Source organism: Salvelinus fontinalis, chromosome 30 (assembly GCF_029448725.1).
Source record: "Salvelinus fontinalis isolate EN_2023a chromosome 30, ASM2944872v1, whole genome shotgun sequence".
NCBI lineage: Eukaryota > Metazoa > Chordata > Actinopteri > Salmoniformes > Salmonidae > Salvelinus > Salvelinus fontinalis.
The window spans coordinates 9,921,755-9,939,025 of NC_074694.1; the positions used below are offsets into that span (position 1 = coordinate 9,921,755).

The 17,271-nt window shown below is 48.7% G+C and overlaps 1 protein-coding gene across 9 annotated transcripts in view; it reads right to left on the reverse strand.

The window, feature by feature from the left end:
- Positions 1 to 234: 234 nt before the first annotated feature.
- LOC129828613 (histone acetyltransferase KAT6B-like) overlaps positions 235 to 17,271 on the reverse strand; it is a 102,094-nt gene continuing 85,057 nt past the window's right edge. For all 9 annotated transcript variants that reach the window (XM_055889688.1, XM_055889691.1, XM_055889686.1 and 6 more), the window contains 4 exons: positions 16,302 to 16,461; positions 14,494 to 14,736; positions 5,383 to 5,650; positions 235 to 5,248 (listed from right to left, as the gene is read on the reverse strand). In XM_055889688.1, the coding sequence (XP_055745663.1) occupies positions 1,647 to 5,248; positions 5,383 to 5,650; positions 14,494 to 14,736; positions 16,302 to 16,461 (4,273 nt within the window). In that variant the 3' untranslated portion in view covers positions 235 to 1,646. The remainder of the gene's footprint in view (positions 5,249 to 5,382; positions 5,651 to 14,493; positions 14,737 to 16,301; positions 16,462 to 17,271) is intronic.

Here is a 17,271-nt window from a genome sequence, read left to right on the forward strand (position 1 = left end):
CCCCCCCTGGGGCACCCCCCACAGTTTGGAAACCACTGGAGTAGAGTACCGTAGTAGAACCAAGTACTCCAATTGTACTCTAAATGTAAGATTTAAACTAAATGCTAAAGTTTTATTGGGAATAAAGAGGATATTGCCTTAGCTTGTACTTCTGTCTTTGTACATTTTGAACTTCAAAACTCCCAATTAATTTGAAGTTCAGTCAGTTGGAAGTCAAAGGAGCAGAATCGTGTGCATGGTCAATCATCATTTATTTTATGCTAAAATGTACAGCATTTATAAGTGACTGCCAAAGGAGAAAAGTCATAAATACAAGACTGTCATTCTGTCCAATTGTTTGTGCACATAGCCAGGTCTCCCCCTGTGACTGTCCCTACCAGCCATTCTGTACAGGTACAAAGGCTACAAAAGAGCAATATGAACAAAAACACAACTACAAGTGGCTTTTTACATGCAATCTGTCAGCTTAGTTTGGTCTATTTACATCCTCTCTTCTCCTACACTTTGTAAAATATAAATCCAACATTTTATCAAGATAGAAAACAAATCTACAGATGGAATGAAAATGTAACTTTTTAAAGAAATGGTAAAATATCAACTTTGGACTAAATTTATATTTCTTTATTATTATTTTTTATGTCAACACTTTTCGACATTGGTACACCTCTGAAATTTAAAAACAAAATCAGAGTGAGGGGTGCAATATGCTTATTTATCTTGACAGAAGTTTTCTGCATTATAAAACAGAAAGCTGCCTCAAAGATATCTGTTACAAAAGACTTCAGAATTATACACACATGGTAATAAAACCTCTCGACCGTACAGAAGAACAGGATTAAAGAAGGTTTTTTACATTATTATTAGAATTAACAAAATATAGTTTCATCTTTCTCCCCCACTTTGTAAGCGAGGGAACCTAACAAAAGGCCAAAATGTCTTTAAAATGTCTTTAAAATGTCTGCTATTAAGCACAACACTTGTACAGTACTACTCAATGCACTGTTACTAATAGAGACTGAAGACCGATGCATGCTAATTGTCACTTTACAAAATAAGTACAATAATTTAAATATACAAAGGCATGAGTATAGTACAAACTAATTGTCAGCACTGTTAGACAGGTACACTGAACAGGTTCTAGGAATATCCAATAGTTGAAATCTGTTTGTAGCAGGCACATTAGATGGCTTCGTTTTGAGGCTGCTACATAACTACACTCACGCTCTCCCTCCCGGTGATGAAATCTCTCGCCCGTCTCCCCCTGGCCCCCTACCCTGCCTGCCCTACGGACTGATCAGGGAAACTAATACTAATTAAATAAATGTTCATCTCTATGACGTAAGGCTTCCCATCTGTTAGGAACAAAAATACTTTGACATATATAGATAGTAGCTTTTTGTAGAAAGTTTGCTTGTTGATCAAACTTGATGCATTCTTTCCAAGTGCTGGTTTTTAAGTAACTATTAACAAAATTACAACAAACAAACATTATCAACAACCAAAAAGGCCAAATGTGTGCATCAGGGACGAATAGTAATAATAATAATAATTAATAATGCACATTTGTGTGATTTAAACATCCAGTCAGATTGATTCAGTCTGTCGGTAGTTACCGTTTCGTTAACTGTTAGGTTAGTAACCGTGGGTTACCGTCTGATGAAAGGCCCTTTGAGTGTCTGCTTGGACATAGTTCCGGTGTTGGTCATGTATCCATGGTGACCGGCTGAAGAGAACCTCATGTTGCCGTGGGGCGGAGCCTGCATGGGCTGTTGGGGGTATGGTTGCGTTCCCATCATGCCCATCTGCATAGAGGCGTACTGGGACCCGGGCGACTGGTTCATGTAGGCCGCAGCCATCTGTTGACTCGACATCTGGCTGCCGGGGTAACCACCGTTGACGCGGTAGCCATTCATGGCGTGGTTGATGGCGGCGGCAGTGGGCATATTCACAGCGTGGTTGTAGGAGGCTGGCATGATGTTGACCGTGCCCAAGTTCATGCCCCTGGGCATGGCAGCAAGTGTCCGGGACGAGGGGGCCTGCATGGTGACTGTCTGGGGGGCCCCGTGGGCATGGCTGTACATCTGCTGCTGGTGCTGCTGCTGCTGGTGAGCGGAGTGACCAGGGGCCGCTGACTTGGAGCGCATGGAGATGTGTGTGGGGCACTTGTGTCCCCCGGAGGCCATCTGAGCCTGTAGAGTCCTCTGGGAGGGGGTGATGTTGGGGATACCCATGGCGTTGCGTTGCAGCATCATCTGAGGGGAGCTAAGGGGGTGGGAAGAGGGCGGAGGGGGGGTCATGGTGGCCTGTACTTGGACCTGGGAAGCCCCAGGGTGAGGAGTGGCCCCGTGGGGGCCATGGGGATGTGGGGACTGGGATAGAGACACCAGGCCAGAGTGCTGAGAGTGCGATGACAGGGAGGCACTGTTTGTAAAGGATGTGATGGCGTGGGGGTGGGGGTGAGAGGTTGAGTGGAGGTGGGAAGTTGAGTGGGGGTGGGAGGTTGAGTGGGGGTGGGAGGTTGAGTGGAGGTGGGAGGATGAGTGGAGGTGGGAGGTTGAGTGGGGGTGGGAGGTTGAGTGGAGGTGGGAGGTTGAGTGGGGGTGGGAGGTTGAGTGGGGGTGGGAGGTTGAGTGGGGGTGGGAGGTTGAGTGGAGGTGGGAGGTTGAGTGGGGGTGGGAGGTTGAGTGGAGGTGGGAGGTTGAGTGGGGGTGGGAGGTTGAGTGGGGGTGGGAGGTTGAGTGGGGGTGGTTGAAAGGCAGAGAATGAGGGTGGTCGATCAGGGTGTTGGTCAACTGTTGTAGTTTGGCCAGGCTGAAGGTGGCCGAGGGCTGGGAGTAATGACCGCTGCTATAGCCCTCCTGGTTTATCCTCTCGTAGAAGCTGCTCAGATTGGAGCTGCCTGAATCTGGGCTGTCAGCTAGCTGCATGGGCACTGTGAAGTTGGTGGGAATGACACACTGTGCCATCGTCTGCTGCTGACAGTGGCTGTGCTGGCTGGTGCCGTGTTGAGTGTGAAGGGTGTGTTGACCATGCTGGCTGAGCTGATTGTGTCGTACACTATGTAGCTGGCTGTGTGCAGGGTGTGTGTGCTGGTGTGTGTATGGGTTGTGTTGCGTTAGCTGGCTGTGTTGATTGTGTGGCGCACCGTGAGGCAGACTGTGTGGAGTGATTGTGTGCCTAGTATGGCCATGGGGATTGTGTGGGATTGTATGGCTGTGACTGTGTTGACTGTGACTCGGTGGTCTCTCCACCACTCCCACACAGCCCTGTGGTGACTTGACGTTGCAGTGCTGCGGGGAGCTCAGGCTATTCTGCTGAATCATACCACAGCTGCCAGGGTTGACGCCCGCCATTTGCTGGCTAACGGCACAGCTGCTCTGCGCCAGGCCGCTAGGGGGGAGGGGGCCATAGGAGCAGCTGTTCTGAGACGGACCCCCGGCCCCACCGCAGATGCTGCCCCCCAGCGTGGAGTCATAGGAGCTGGGGTTCTCGTAGTTCTCTGTGGTGCTTTCGATGGAGCCCAGGTCACTGAAGCCACTGTCCACCACCTGCTGGGACGAGTGGTCTGACACTGACGGCACATCCATCATGGGGCTGGTTGCCATGTTGTGGAGGGAAGAGGGGACAGAGATGGAGGCGTGGTCTGGGCTGATCTGGGTGTAACCTCCACTACTCTCCAGAATGGACACAGCCGGACCGCTGCCTCCGCTACTCTCCAGGATGGACACAGCCGGGCTGCTGACGGAGCGCACCGACTGGCTGGGGTGGGTGTGGGCCGAGGACAGGGGGCTGCTGTGGTCAGACTGGGGGCAGCCTTCGTCCAGCGAAGTTAGGGTGTGAGGGGGACTCTGGGGCGTCACGTGGTGGGTGTAAGTCTGCAGGCTCCGGCACGCCTCCTGGGTCTCTCTCTCCACACAGTCCTGGTGGAACACCGAGCTGACGCTATCTGTCTCTGGGTCGCGCTCCGTCTCCTGGGTGAGGCTCTGTACGGCCTGGGCCGTCTCCTGGGTGAGGCTCTGTACGGCCTGGGCCGTCTCCTGGGTGAGGCTCTGTACAGCCTGGGCCGTCTCCTGGGTGAGGCTCTGTACAGCCTGGGCCGTCTCCTGGGTGAGGCTCTGTACGGCCTGGGCCGTCTCCTGGGTGAGGCTCTGTACGGCCTGGGCCGTCTCCTGGGTGAGGCTCTGTACGGCCTGGGCAGTCTCCTGGTCCACGTCAGGCTCAGGGTACACCGGGGGATCCATCTCCTCTCTGTCTCTCAGTACGACAGCAGGACTCAGCGCTCCAAGCCTCTCTCTAGCGTTCGGTGTCTGCTGTGGCTGGTGAGGAGCCTCCTGACTGCTGCTCTCTGAGTCAACGGGGTGGTCAGAGTCTACTGCTGCTACTGCTGATGTTGTAGGTGCCTGTTCCTGGATATGTTTGCTTTTGTCTTCTCCGGTGTTGGCAGGCTGCTCCTCCTCGCACCTATAAGCCACAACTACAGACTCCTCCTCCTGACATCGTTCAGAATCCTCACGGTTCAGATGGAGAAAAGCCGGTGAGATGTAGGACTGGGCTTTAGGAGGCTCTTTACAAGGCCCTGGCTCCAGCTGCTGCACGTCCCCGTGTTTCTCTGGCTCTGCTGTCGACTCAATGTGACTCTCGTCTTCATCGTCCGCATCCAGGTGCGTGGCCTCATCCTCTACAGCTGATCGTTCAGTGCTGTGTTTCAGCTCTTTGGGTGGAGACAGAGAGGGTGATGGAGAGGCCCCGTGCTCCTTGTCCTGTGGGTCATCCTCTGGTGGCTCTGACACCTCCTGACTGTTGTCACGACTAGGGGAGCTGACGGGGGAGCAGACAGGGGAGCTAGCTCTAGAGGCTATAGGGGAGGCTACCAGAGAGCAGGCCATGGGAGAAGTCACAGGAGACACCCCAGGGGAGCGCTGTTCCTCCATGGAACTTTGGGGCTCTGAAGGCTCCAAGGCTATCTTCTTGTCCATCTCCTGACTGGCCAGGCCTCTGCGGGGCTCTGACCCTGCCTCCGTTATGGGAGAGGCCTGGTCCAGCTCCTCCTTGGGCTCTTCAGCCTGGATGTGGGGCTCCTCGGCCTCCAGCGGCGTCTCCGGGGGTGTGTACAGGTTCAGCTTGAATCCCATCTTTCTCTCCTTCTTCAGACGCCATTTTGGAGGCCCCCGTTTCACTCCTTTGGGCCAGCCCTTCTTGCGCTTTACTGCTCGAGTTCTGCCCGGTTTCTTCACTAGCACACCGGCCCCTAGAATGTAGAAAGAGAAAACGTCATTAGTGATGAGAAAATTGGTGTTTTGTGAACTATGTTCACATTTTAAAATGTATACGGTCAGTATACATAGTGATAAAGCTTTCAAAACATCTGACAGATGTAGTTACCTTCGTTCCAGTGATTGTCTCTGTACATGTTTTTCTCTAGCCGTGGACGACCTCTGCGTCTCTTTACTGGTTTCCTGAGCAGCTCCTCCTCCGTCTCTCCCGTCCTGCAGGTCCTCTCCAACAGGGGCATGGGCCTCTCGTCCGACGAGTTGTCAAACGGTTCCTTCAGAACCTCCGTTGTCTCCGAGATGGTCTCAGTTGTCACACTGCTACTTATCCCTCTCCTCTCCTGACCTCTCTTCTTGAGGACCAGAGCTCTCTCATCTCTCTGGAACACACAGATGTCAAATGTCAAACACAACCTTTCCTGGACAAAGATTAATCCTAGGAACGGACTAAAAAAATAACTTTCTGAGCACAACTGCTCTCCAAGACAGGGAAGCAGATAAAATGTTCAACATAACTCTTTCTGGAATGTACTAGCTACAGAGAGGGCGATACTAAAGACTCTGGTTAAATGTCTGAAGGGAGGACCTCATCCTAAACTCTTGTTCTGAATGAAATATGCTCCAACCACACAATGTGAGCCTCAACGCTTGAGCAACTCTTTCCCACAGATGAAGGCTGCCTGGTTCAGAGAACCACACATGAGACCGGCAGAGTTAACTCAGATCACAGGCCTCATTCTACATATCATCTCGTTTTCCAAAAACTGAGTTTCACAAGCATGGCATGGTTTTTTTTCCGTTGTAGTGATTAAACCCAGGGAAGAGTATGAAACCAATCCTGTAACCAATTCACGAGTTAACTGCAACAATCATTAGCAGGCAGCCTTATCTGGAGGACCATATTACTGCTGTGTGAAACAGAGAGGTTTCCTAACTTCTAGATCAGTGTTTCCCAACCCTGGTCCTCCAGTACCACTCAACAGCCCAACCCTGGTCCTCCAGTACCTCCCAGCAGCCCAACACTGGTCCTCCAGTACCTCCCAGCAGACCAACCCTGGTACTCCAGTACCCCCCCGACAGACCAACCCTGGTCCTCCAGTACCCCCCCGACAGCCCAACCCTGGTACTCCAGTACCCCCCCGACAGACCAACCCTGGTCCTCCAGTAGCCCCCCGACAGCCCAACCCTGGTCCTCCAGTACCCCTCAACAACCCAACCCTGGTCCTCCAGTACCTCCTAATAGCCTAACCGTGGTCCTCCAGTACCCCCCCCCCCCCCCCTCAACAGACCAACCCTGGTCCTCCAGTACCCCCCCGACAGCCCAACCCTGGTACTCCAGTACCCCCCCGACAGACCAACCCTGGTCCTCCAGTACCCCCCCGACAGCCCAACCCTGGTACTCCAGTACCCCTCGACAGACCAACCCTGGTCCTCCAGTACCCCTCGACAGACAAACCCTGGTCCTCCAGTACCCCTCGACAGACAAACCCTGGTCCTCCAGTACCCCTCGACAGACCAACCCTGGTCCTCCAGTACTGCTCAGAAGCCCAACCCTGGTCCTCCAGTAGCTCCCAGCAGCCCAACCCTGGTCCCCCAGTACCCCAGAAAAGCCCAACCCTGGTCCTCCAGTAGCTCCCAGCAGCCCAACTGTTACGCACGCCTCTGAGAAGAGGGAGCGTAACATAATGGGGGCTCATCCGGGATACCATTAAACCCACCGGACCCTGCTGCACTGAGCTCTCTGTGGTTAGTGATTGAGGTGTGATGGTAGGTTGTGAGTTTGGATGACTGGTTTAGTTTGTGTGTTCAGTAAATTGCTGTGTACAAGATGGCTGCCTCAGCCATCTCCAAGTTCATTGAAGCGCCCTCTATTGATTGTTTGGTGAGGTTTCGAAAAGTAGACCTTTTAGCTATAGCTGACCATTATGGATTTGTTATCCCTGAGAAAGCCCTAAAGGCTGAGCTTTTGGTGCTAGTCAGGGAGGGATTAGTAAGAGAAAGAATTCTCTCATTGAAAGGAGAGGAGATGGGTAGACTTTCCGATGCCAAGTCGGAGGACAGGGAGGAGGAAGGGGTTGCTCGTACCCCCTTTACATTGCCTCGATTCGATCCTTTATCTTCTGCTTCAGGTCGTTCAGACGGGACCGCTAGGCTGAAGGTGAGGCTGGCCCGGTTAGAAATGGAGCAAAAAGATAAGGAGAGACAGATGCATTTTGATCTTGAAATTAGGAAAATAGAAGCCGACAAGGAGGTGAGGATCCGACAACTGGAGATAGAAGCTGGCTCCAGTACGACTCCAAAAGCTGCTCAGCATCAAGCCCACTTTGATGTAAGTAAAAATATAGCTTTAGTCCCACCATTCCGAGAGTCGGAAGTGGATTCCTATTTCTCTGCGTTTGAGCGTGTGGCCGCTGCGCTACATTGGCCACTCGAGGTTTGGCCTCTCCTGTTACAATGTAAATTGTCTGGGAAAGCCCAGGAAGTAGTAGCTGCTCTCTCCCTGGAAGACAGTATACACTATGATACAGTTAAAACTACCGTGTTGCGGGCTTATGAGTTGGTGCCTGAGGCTTATAGACAGCGCTTCAGGAACCACAAGAAACCCTCTCACCGTACTTTTGTTGAGTTTGCTAGGGACAAAGAGTCTCTGTTTAATCGATGGTGTTCAGCCAGCAAAGCTAACACCTTTGCTGATATTCGGGAGTTGATGCTGTTGGAGGATTTTAAAAGCAACCTCCCTGATAGAATTGTAGTTCATTTAAATGAACAGAAAGTGGTGACATTGGCCCAGGCAGCAGTGTTGGCAGATGAGTACGCTTTGACACACAAGACTGTCTTTGGTGCACCTCGTTTTGAAGGTAGACTGATTACGTCATCAGTGCCTCATTCAGGTCGCTTTTCCTCTGACAAGCCTTTTCATGAGATCCGTGAATGTTTTTACTGTCACCAAAAGGGTCACGTGATTGCGGACTGCCCAGTTTTGAAAAATAAACCGAAACAGTCCCACTCACCGTCCCCAAAAAGGAAAAGTTTGGGTTTAGTCAAGTCTTTGGCTTGTCCGTTGGTCCGAGGTATTGATTCAGCATTTGAGAAACCGGATGCTGTTTATGCTCCGTTTATCTCTACCGGTTGTATTTCCTTAACTGGAGAACAAGCTGATCAAAAGCCAATTAAAATCTTACGAGACACCGGAGCGGCACAGTCAGTAATCATTACTGATGCTTTACCCTGGTCTCCTGAAACGTATTGTGGCTCGCATGTTACATTACAGGGGATAGAGACAAAAACAGTACCTGTACCATTACACTGGGTCCACTTAGTGTCAGACTTGGTATCAGGACGTTTCCGTGTTGGTGTAGTGTCTACACTGCCAGTAAAAGGAGTCGCATTGCTATTAGGGAATGATATTGCTGGTGGTAACGTTACTCCTGTGTTAGAGGTAGTAGACAACCCAGAAATCAAAATTGCAGATGAGAAATTGGTTCAAGCATTTCCACATGTTTTTCCTGCTTGTGTCTTAACGAGGGCACAATCTCGCAAGCTTGGAGATGTGGTGGATTTGGCTAGTTCCATTTTTGAGGATGTTGAAGTAGAAGACAATGCACCGAGTATTCCTTCTGCAAGTCCGACAGTTTTTACTCCTGTGAAAACTAAGGAAGGGGACTGCGAAATCGCACCCCAATTACATGACATTCTTTTGTCTGTCACCCCTGAGAAGGTGATTGAATGTCAAAAAGGAGACACCAGTCTTCGTAAGTGTTTTGCTTCGGTAATTTCCATTGAAGAAGCTAAAACTAGAGAGACTGCCTACTTTATGGAAGCAGGAGTTTTGATGCGTAAATGGGCAGCTCATGACACCGTTAATGACTGGATTGAAGTGTGTCAAGTGGTTGTTCCTACACCGTTCCGACAGCAGGTGCTGTCACTCGCCCATGACCAGGCGTGGTCTGGACATTTGGGGATCACAAAGACTTATAACCGGGTCCTTCGTCAATTTTTCTGGCCAGGTTTGAAGTCTGACGTGGTCCAATTTTGTAAAACATGTCACGTATGTCAACTCACTGGGAAAGTGAATCAAACAGTTCCTCAAGCACCGCTCTGCCCGATTCCTGTGGTGGGGGAACCGTTTGATAGAGTAATAATTGATTGTGTAGGTCCATTGCCGAAAACCAGGTCAGGTAACCAGTTCCTACTAACAATAATGTGCAGTGCTACTCGATACCCAGAGGCTATTCCTCTCCGTACTATTACGGCTAAGACTGTGGTGAAGGCACTGGTGAAGTTCTTCTCTACGTTTGGACTCCCTAAAGTAATCCAAACTAATCAGGGATCCAACTTTATGTCCAAAAATTTTTCAAATGTGTTAAAGACATTGTGTATTTCCCATCAGGTCTCAAGTCCGTATCATCCAGAGAGTCAAGGGGCTCTCGAACGCTGGCATCAGACGCTGAAGGCAATGCTACGCAAGTATTGTATGGATACCAGTACCGATTGGGATGAGGGGGTGCCCTTTGTCCTATTTGCTATTAGGGAAACGATACAAGAGTCCTTAGGGTTTAGCCCTGCTGACCTTGTGTTTGGACATACCCCAAGGGGTCCGCTGAAAGTTTTGAAGGAGCATATCTTATCTCCTACACCCAGTAGCGCCCCTAAAAATGTGTTGGATTATGTCAGTAAGATGCGGGAGAGACTGCACGCCGCATGTGCGTTGGCCCAAAAGTCTCTTTCCTCTTCGCAACAACGCATGAAGGTGCATTATGACAAAAAGGCTGTTGGCCGTTCTTTTGCACCAGGGGATCAAGTTTTAGTTTTGTTGCCAATTCCTGGCTCATCTCTGTCAGCACGTTTTTCTGGACCATATCTGGTGGAAAAGAAACTCAGTGACACCAATTATGTGATAAAGACCCCAGATCGAAGGCGTTCTTCCCGTGTGTGTCATGTTAACATGCTAAAAGAATATTATGTACGTGACTCTCCAGACAGCTCCTCAAGTAAGCCGGTCCAGCCCGCCGTCTCCAGTGTGGCTGCGGTGGTGCTGAAGCCTGGCTGGGACCTAGAGGAGGATAAGGAGGATGGGTTGGAGTTACGCCATACGTTACAGCAGTGTGAACGCCTATGTAATTCAGAGATGCTGAAGAAGTTACCCTCTCAAATGGAACATTTGGAGAGCGATCAAACTAAGGACCTTATCCTATTGATAAACAGTTTTCTCAGTGTGTTTCAGGACGTTCCGAGTCGCACGTCCATCTTGGAACATGACGTGGATGTAGGGAATGCTGCTCCTATACGTCAGCATCCGTACCGGGTTAATGCAAAGAAAAGGGAGGTAATGAAAAGTGAGGTAGCTTATTTATTACAGAATGACATGGCAAAACCCAGTAACAGCTCCTGGAGTTCCCCATGTATTCTTGTTCCTAAGCCTGACGGTACGTCCCGCTTATGCACGGACTATCGTCGAGTAAATGCAGTTACAAAGTCTGATTCTTTTCCTCTACCTGGATTAGATGACTGAATTGATAGAATTGGCTCTGCTGCTTACGTTAGTAAGTTAGATTTGTTAAAAGGTTATTGGCAGGTGCCTCTGACCTCTAGAGCTTCTGACATATCGGCTTTTGTTACGCCTGATAACTTTGTACAATACACTGTGATGCCCTTTGGCATGTGTAATGCACCTGCTACTTTTCAGCGTCTAGTTAACATTGTGTTTGCAGATGTGCCAAATTGTACTGCATACCTTGATGATGTGGTGATACATTCGTCTACTTGGTCTGATCATCTCTCCACTTTGAAAAGTGTGTTTCAGCGGTTGGAGAATGCTTCTTTAACCCTCAATTTGGCCAAGTGTGAGTTTGGGAAGGCTACGGTGACTTACTTAGGGAAACAAGTGGGACGAGGTCAAGTGCGCCCAGTAACTGGCAAGGTGGAGGCAATTGTTGCTTTTCCTGCTCCCACGACTCGACGCCAGTTGCGCAGATTCCTAGGGATGGTAGGGTACTATCGTACATTCTGTAAGAATTTCTCGACGGTAGTAGCTCCCCTTTCATCTCTGCTTAGTCCCAAGGTACCATTTAGGTGGTCCAAGGACTGTAACCATGCGTTTGAGTCCGCTAAAGCGCTACTTTGTAGTGCCCCAGTGCTTGCCGCCCCCAACTTTGACAAACCTTTTAAGTTGGAGGTTGACGCTAGTATAGTGGGGGTGGGTGCGGTTCTCTTACAGGAAGATGAAGACGGAGTGGATCGGCCCGTCAGTTTCTTCTCCCGTAAGTTCAACTCGTGTCAGTCAAGGTACTCCACAATTGAACAAGAGACGCTAGCTTTATTGCTAGCCTTACAGTTCTTTGAGGTATATGTGGGATCCAGTGCCTTGCCTGTAATGGTCTTCACGGACCATAATCCTTTAGTGTTCTTAAAGCAAATGTACAATCAGAACCGTCGCCTTATGCGGTGGGCTCTGATTGTACAAGGATATAATGTACAGATAGCCTATATGAAGGGCTCAGCGAATGTGGTTGCTGATGCTCTATCACGGGTTTACTAACTGGGGAAGCGTTGGTTTTTGTTATTACAAACTGTATGTTTGCAATTTGTGGTGGGCGTGTTACGTTCCCCAGTTTCTGTGTTCTGTTTTTGTATTTTAGTGTGTGTTTCAGGAGATGGCTTCCTGAAGTACTCCCCAACCAGCTGATTGGTCAACCCCAGGCTAATTGGTGATTGGAGCTGACCCCGCCCCCTCGTCAAGAAGCAGCTGACTCTAATCACCATTGCCACCTGAAGATAAAAGCCAGTGTTCTGCCCAGGAGAGAGGAGAGAGAGGAGAGATTTGGAGATCAGAGAGTTGAGTTGTAGCAGGGAGTTGCGTTCCCTCTTCTCAGAGGCGTGCGTAACACCAACCCTGGTCCTCAAATACCCCTCAACAGACCAACACTGGTCCTCAAGTACCCCTCAACAACCCAACCCTGGTCCTCCAGTACCTCCCAGCAGCACAACCCTGGTCCTCCAGTACCCCTCAACAGCCCAACCCTGGTCCTAAAGTACCCCTCAACAGACCAACCCTGGTCCTAAAGTACCCCTCAACAGCCCAACCCTGGTCCTCAAGTACCCCTCAACAGACCAACCCTGGTCCTCCAGTACCCCTCAACAGCCCAACCATGGTCCTAAAGTACCCCTCAACAGCCCAACCCTGGTCCTCAAGTACCCCTAAACAGCCCAACCCTGGTCCTAAAGTACCCCTCAACAGACCAACCCTGGTCCTCCAGTACCCCTAAACAGCCCAACCCTGGTCCTAAAGTACCGCTCAACAGCCCAACCCTGGTCCTCAAGTACCCCTCAACAGACCAACCCTGGTCCTCCAGTACCCCTCAACAGCCCAACCCTGGTCCTCAAGTACCCCTCAACAGCCAACCCTGGTCCTCAAGTACCCCTCAACAGCCAACCCTGGTCCTCAAGTACCCCTCAACAGCCAACCCTGGTCCTCAAGGACCCCTCTGACAGCCAACCCTGGTCCTCCTGTACCCCTCAACAGCCCAACCCTGGTCCTCCAGTACCCCTCAACAGCCCAACCCTGGTCCTCAAGTACCCCTCTGACAGCCAACCCTGGTCCTCCTGTACCCCTCAACAGCCCAACCCTGGTCCTCCAGTACCTCTCCACAGCCCAACCCTGGTCCTCCAGTACCCCTCAGCAGCCCAACCCTGGTCCTCCAGTACACCTCAACAGACCAACCCTGGTCCTCAAGGACCCCCGGCTAGACCAACCCAGGTCCTCAAGCAGGGTTGGGCTGTTGAGGGGTACTGGAGGACCAGAGTTGGGAAACACAATCTGGTGTAATATTATCTTCACCACAAGGGGGCAGTTGCCTATAGACACCACAGATGTTAAAACAACATTGGAGGGGTTTAAATTAGCCATGACCACTGACAGTAGAACAGTGGTGTAAAGTACTTAAGTAGTACTTTAAAGTATTTTTACTTAAGTAGTATTTATAAATAAAATAATGTACTTGACACCCATAAATGTGAAATGCTTAGCAGGACAGATTAAAAAAAATAAAAAAAATCAGGCACTTAAAGAGAAAATCCCTGGTCATCCCTACTGCATCTGATCTGGCAGACACAAATTATTTGTTTGTAAATTATGTCTGAGTGTTGGAGTGTACCCCTGGCTATCAGTACATTTAAAAAACAAGAAAATTGTGCCGTCTGGTTTGCTTAATATAAGGAATTTGACATGATTTATACTTTTACTTTTGATACTTTAATATATTTAAAACCAAATACATATAGACTTTCTCAAGTAGTATTTTACTGGGTGACTTTCACTTTTAATTGAGTCATTTTCTATTTATCTTTACTTTTACTTTTACTATCTTTACTTTTACTCAAGTATTACAATTGGGTACTTTTTCCATCACTGACAATAGAACAAGGTTCAGTCTGTATGAATGCTAGACAACAGTCTCCACAGCACCAGAGAAATCTGGTTATCACCTGTTTATCTGCTGTACTGTCAGGCCCAAAAAGAGGCTCAACATTTCACTGCAGTCACGAGGATTCACCACATCCCTCTCTCTTAGTATGTTAAGATGTGTTGTCTACAAACTAAGTCACAATATATAATGACTGAAAAACAAATCTAATTCATGAAACTATTGCATAACATTCTCTTTGTTTTCCCATCCCTATGTAAAGACTACAATCAGCCAATCCAATTGCCAGCAGCATACCACCCTGCATACCATTACTGGCTTGCTTCTGAAGCTAAGCAGGGTTGGTCCTGGTCAGGCCCTGGATGGGAGACCAGATGCTGCTGGAAGTGGTGTTGGAGGGCCAGTAGGAGGCACTCTTTCCTCTGGTCTAAAAAATATCGTGATTGGGGACACTGCCCTGTGTAGGGTGCCGTCTTTCGGATGGGACGTTAAACGGGTGTCTTGACTCTGAGGTCATTACTTATCGTAAGAGTAGGGGTGTTAACCCCGGTGTCCTGGCTAAATTCCCAATCTGGCCCTCAAAACCATCATGGTCACCTAATAATCCCCAGTTTACAATTGGCTCATTCATCGCCCTCCTCTCCCCTGTAACTATTCCCCAGGTCGTTGCTGCAAATGAGAACGTGTTCTCAGTCAACTTACCTGGTAAAATAACGGTAAAATAAATAAATAAATAAAATCCTACGGGACAACAGCAGTCACCTGACCCTGCAAACAAATAACACATTTCTAGTGGTCACCTTTCTCTTGTCTCCAAGTACGGCGTGGGCCTTCGCTAGGATGGGTAGCGACCAATCAAAACCGTCCTCACTGCACTCGTCAGAGACGTGCAAGCCTTGTTCTCCGGCGGTGGGGCGACGCTGGTAGGTTCTGCAGGGCTTCTTACTGTAGACCTTAGTGGGAGGACGAGGGTGAGTCATCAGGTGGACCACCTCTCTCTCCTCCTTCTCCCAACAACGAGCCTGCTCCTTAAGTCGCTCAGCCTGAAATTAACACCCAGATCAACAGACATTATGACCATGTCGGAGAAACACACTGGCAGGCAGACTCAACATCCTCATCCGTAGGCTAATGGGGAAATAAACAGACACGCGTACCTAAGTCTGTCCGCCTTAGACTTGACCACTGACAATAGAACAAGTCTGTCCGCCTTAGACTTGACCACTGACAATAGAACAAGTCTGTCCGCCTTAGACTTGACCACTGACAATAGAACAAGTCTGTCCGCCTTAGACTTGACCACTGACAATAGAACAAGGTTCAGTCTGTCTACCTGACTGTACACCCTACTACCAGTTACTTTCTCCTTACTCTGCCTATACATGTTCTTTCTATGACATAGACTGACCAGTTGAATCCAGGTTAAAGATATGATCGCTTATTTATGTCACTTGTTAAATCCACTACAATCCGTGTAGATGAAGGGGTGGAGACGGGTTAAAGAAGGATATTTAAACCTTGAGATAATTGAAACATGGATTGTGTATGTGTGCCATTCAGAGGGTGATTTAAGTGTCTTTGATCGGGGTACGGTAGTAGGTGCCAGATGCACCTGTTTGAGTGTGTCAGGAACTGCAACGCTGCTGGGTTTTGGATGCTCAACAGTTTCCCGTGTTCATCAAGAATGGTCCACCACGCAAAGGACATTCAGCCAACTTGACACAACTGTGGGAAGCATTGGAGTAAAATGGGCCAGCATCCCTGTGGAACGCTTTCGACAGTTTGTAGTCCATGCCCTGACAAATTGAGGCTGTTCTGAGGACAAAAGGGGTTGCAACTCAATATTAGGAAGGTGTTTACGAATGTTTTGTACACTCAGTGTTTAGCTTCCCCTCTAATTTCTGATATTTTTTAATTTGAATTGTATTATTAGGTATAATTTGATATTGAACGCTGCACTGTTGGGCAGGGCTTTTGCACGTTAAGCATTTCACTATACTGGTACGCGTGGCAAACAAACACAATCTGAATTAACATCATGACATTTCAATCACCATGATGATAACGAGACTAGACTGCCTCTTCTTGTTGATTGGATGTGTGCGTGCGTGCGTGTGCGTGTGTCAAAGCAGAGGAAGAAATTGTTGTTAAGCAACCATGGAGAGATTGCATTTCATGGAATATTTAGTACTATTAATTATGTAGTGAACTGATTTGGGGCAATTGTGCACCACATTAAATTTCTAGTGACAGTGAACAGGCTTTGCCCATTAATGTCCTTGGTTTGAACTCTGAAAGCTAACCAAACAATACATTTAACAGACTGTAAGAGGGTGGGGGGGTGTAGAATGATCACACAGCCTCAGCTGAAGACACTGACTAAGCCTATAGAACTATAGCAGAGGTACTGGGTGTGCAGGGTTTTGTACCAGCCCAGAACAAACACACCTGATTTACCTAATCATGATCTAGACTAGACCAGACTGAAGACCATGATTAGTTTATTATTTGACTCGGGTTTTAGTGATGAGCTGAAACAACAAAAACACTGCATATCCATTAGCTCGAGGAGGAAAGTGGAATAACTGTGTGTCTTTACGAGACTTACATCCATCTCAGCCTCTCTCTCCTCCTCAGACAGGACAGAGTTGAGGGCCACAGCAGGGGTCCAGTGCAGGGCGTCAGGGTCAACCTGGTTCAGCCTGGGGCTGGCTCGCAGCTTCTCCATGTGTCTCTGGATCAATCGCTCTCTTCGGATCACCACAAACCTAGAGTAATAAATCAACAAGATCAAATCAATCAATCGATACTGATTCACTACATCAGTGATGTCCAACCCTCTTCCTGGAGATCTACCGTCCTGTGGGTTTTCAGTCCAACCCTCTTTCTGGAGAGCTACGGTCCTGTGGGTTTTCAGTCCATCCCTCTTTCTGGAGAGCTACGGTCCTGTGGGTTTTCAGTCCAACCCTCTTCCTGGAGATACACCGTCCTGTAGGTTTTCAGTCCAACCCTCTTCCTGGAGAGCTATGGTCCTGTGGGTTTTCAGTCCAACCCTAATTTAACACACCTGATTCTTCTAATTAGCTGCTCAACAAGACCTTAACCTGTTGAGGACAGAGGGCGCTGTTTTCACTTTGGGGGAAAATCGTGCGTGATTTAAACGGCCTCGTACTCAATTCTTGCTCGTACAATATGCATATTATTATTACTATTGGATAGAAAACAGTCTCTAGTTTCTAAAACCGTTTGAATTATATCTGTGAGTAAAACAGAACTCATTTTGCAGCAAACTTCCTGACAGGAAGTGGAAAATCTGAAATCGATGCTCTGTTCTAGGGCCTGCCTATAAATGTCCTTTATATTTATTAGTATACATGCACTTCATACGTCTTCCACTAGATGTCGACAGGCAGTGAGAGAAGAAATGGAGTCTATAACTTGATCTGGGGTCGAATAAAAGCTCTTGGCATGACGTGTCACCAGTTTCCTGTTTTCTGGAGCGTGCGAGAAGGGACCTGGTATTGCCTTCTGAAAAGCTGTCGTTATAGACGACTAATATCTCCGGCTTTGATTTTATT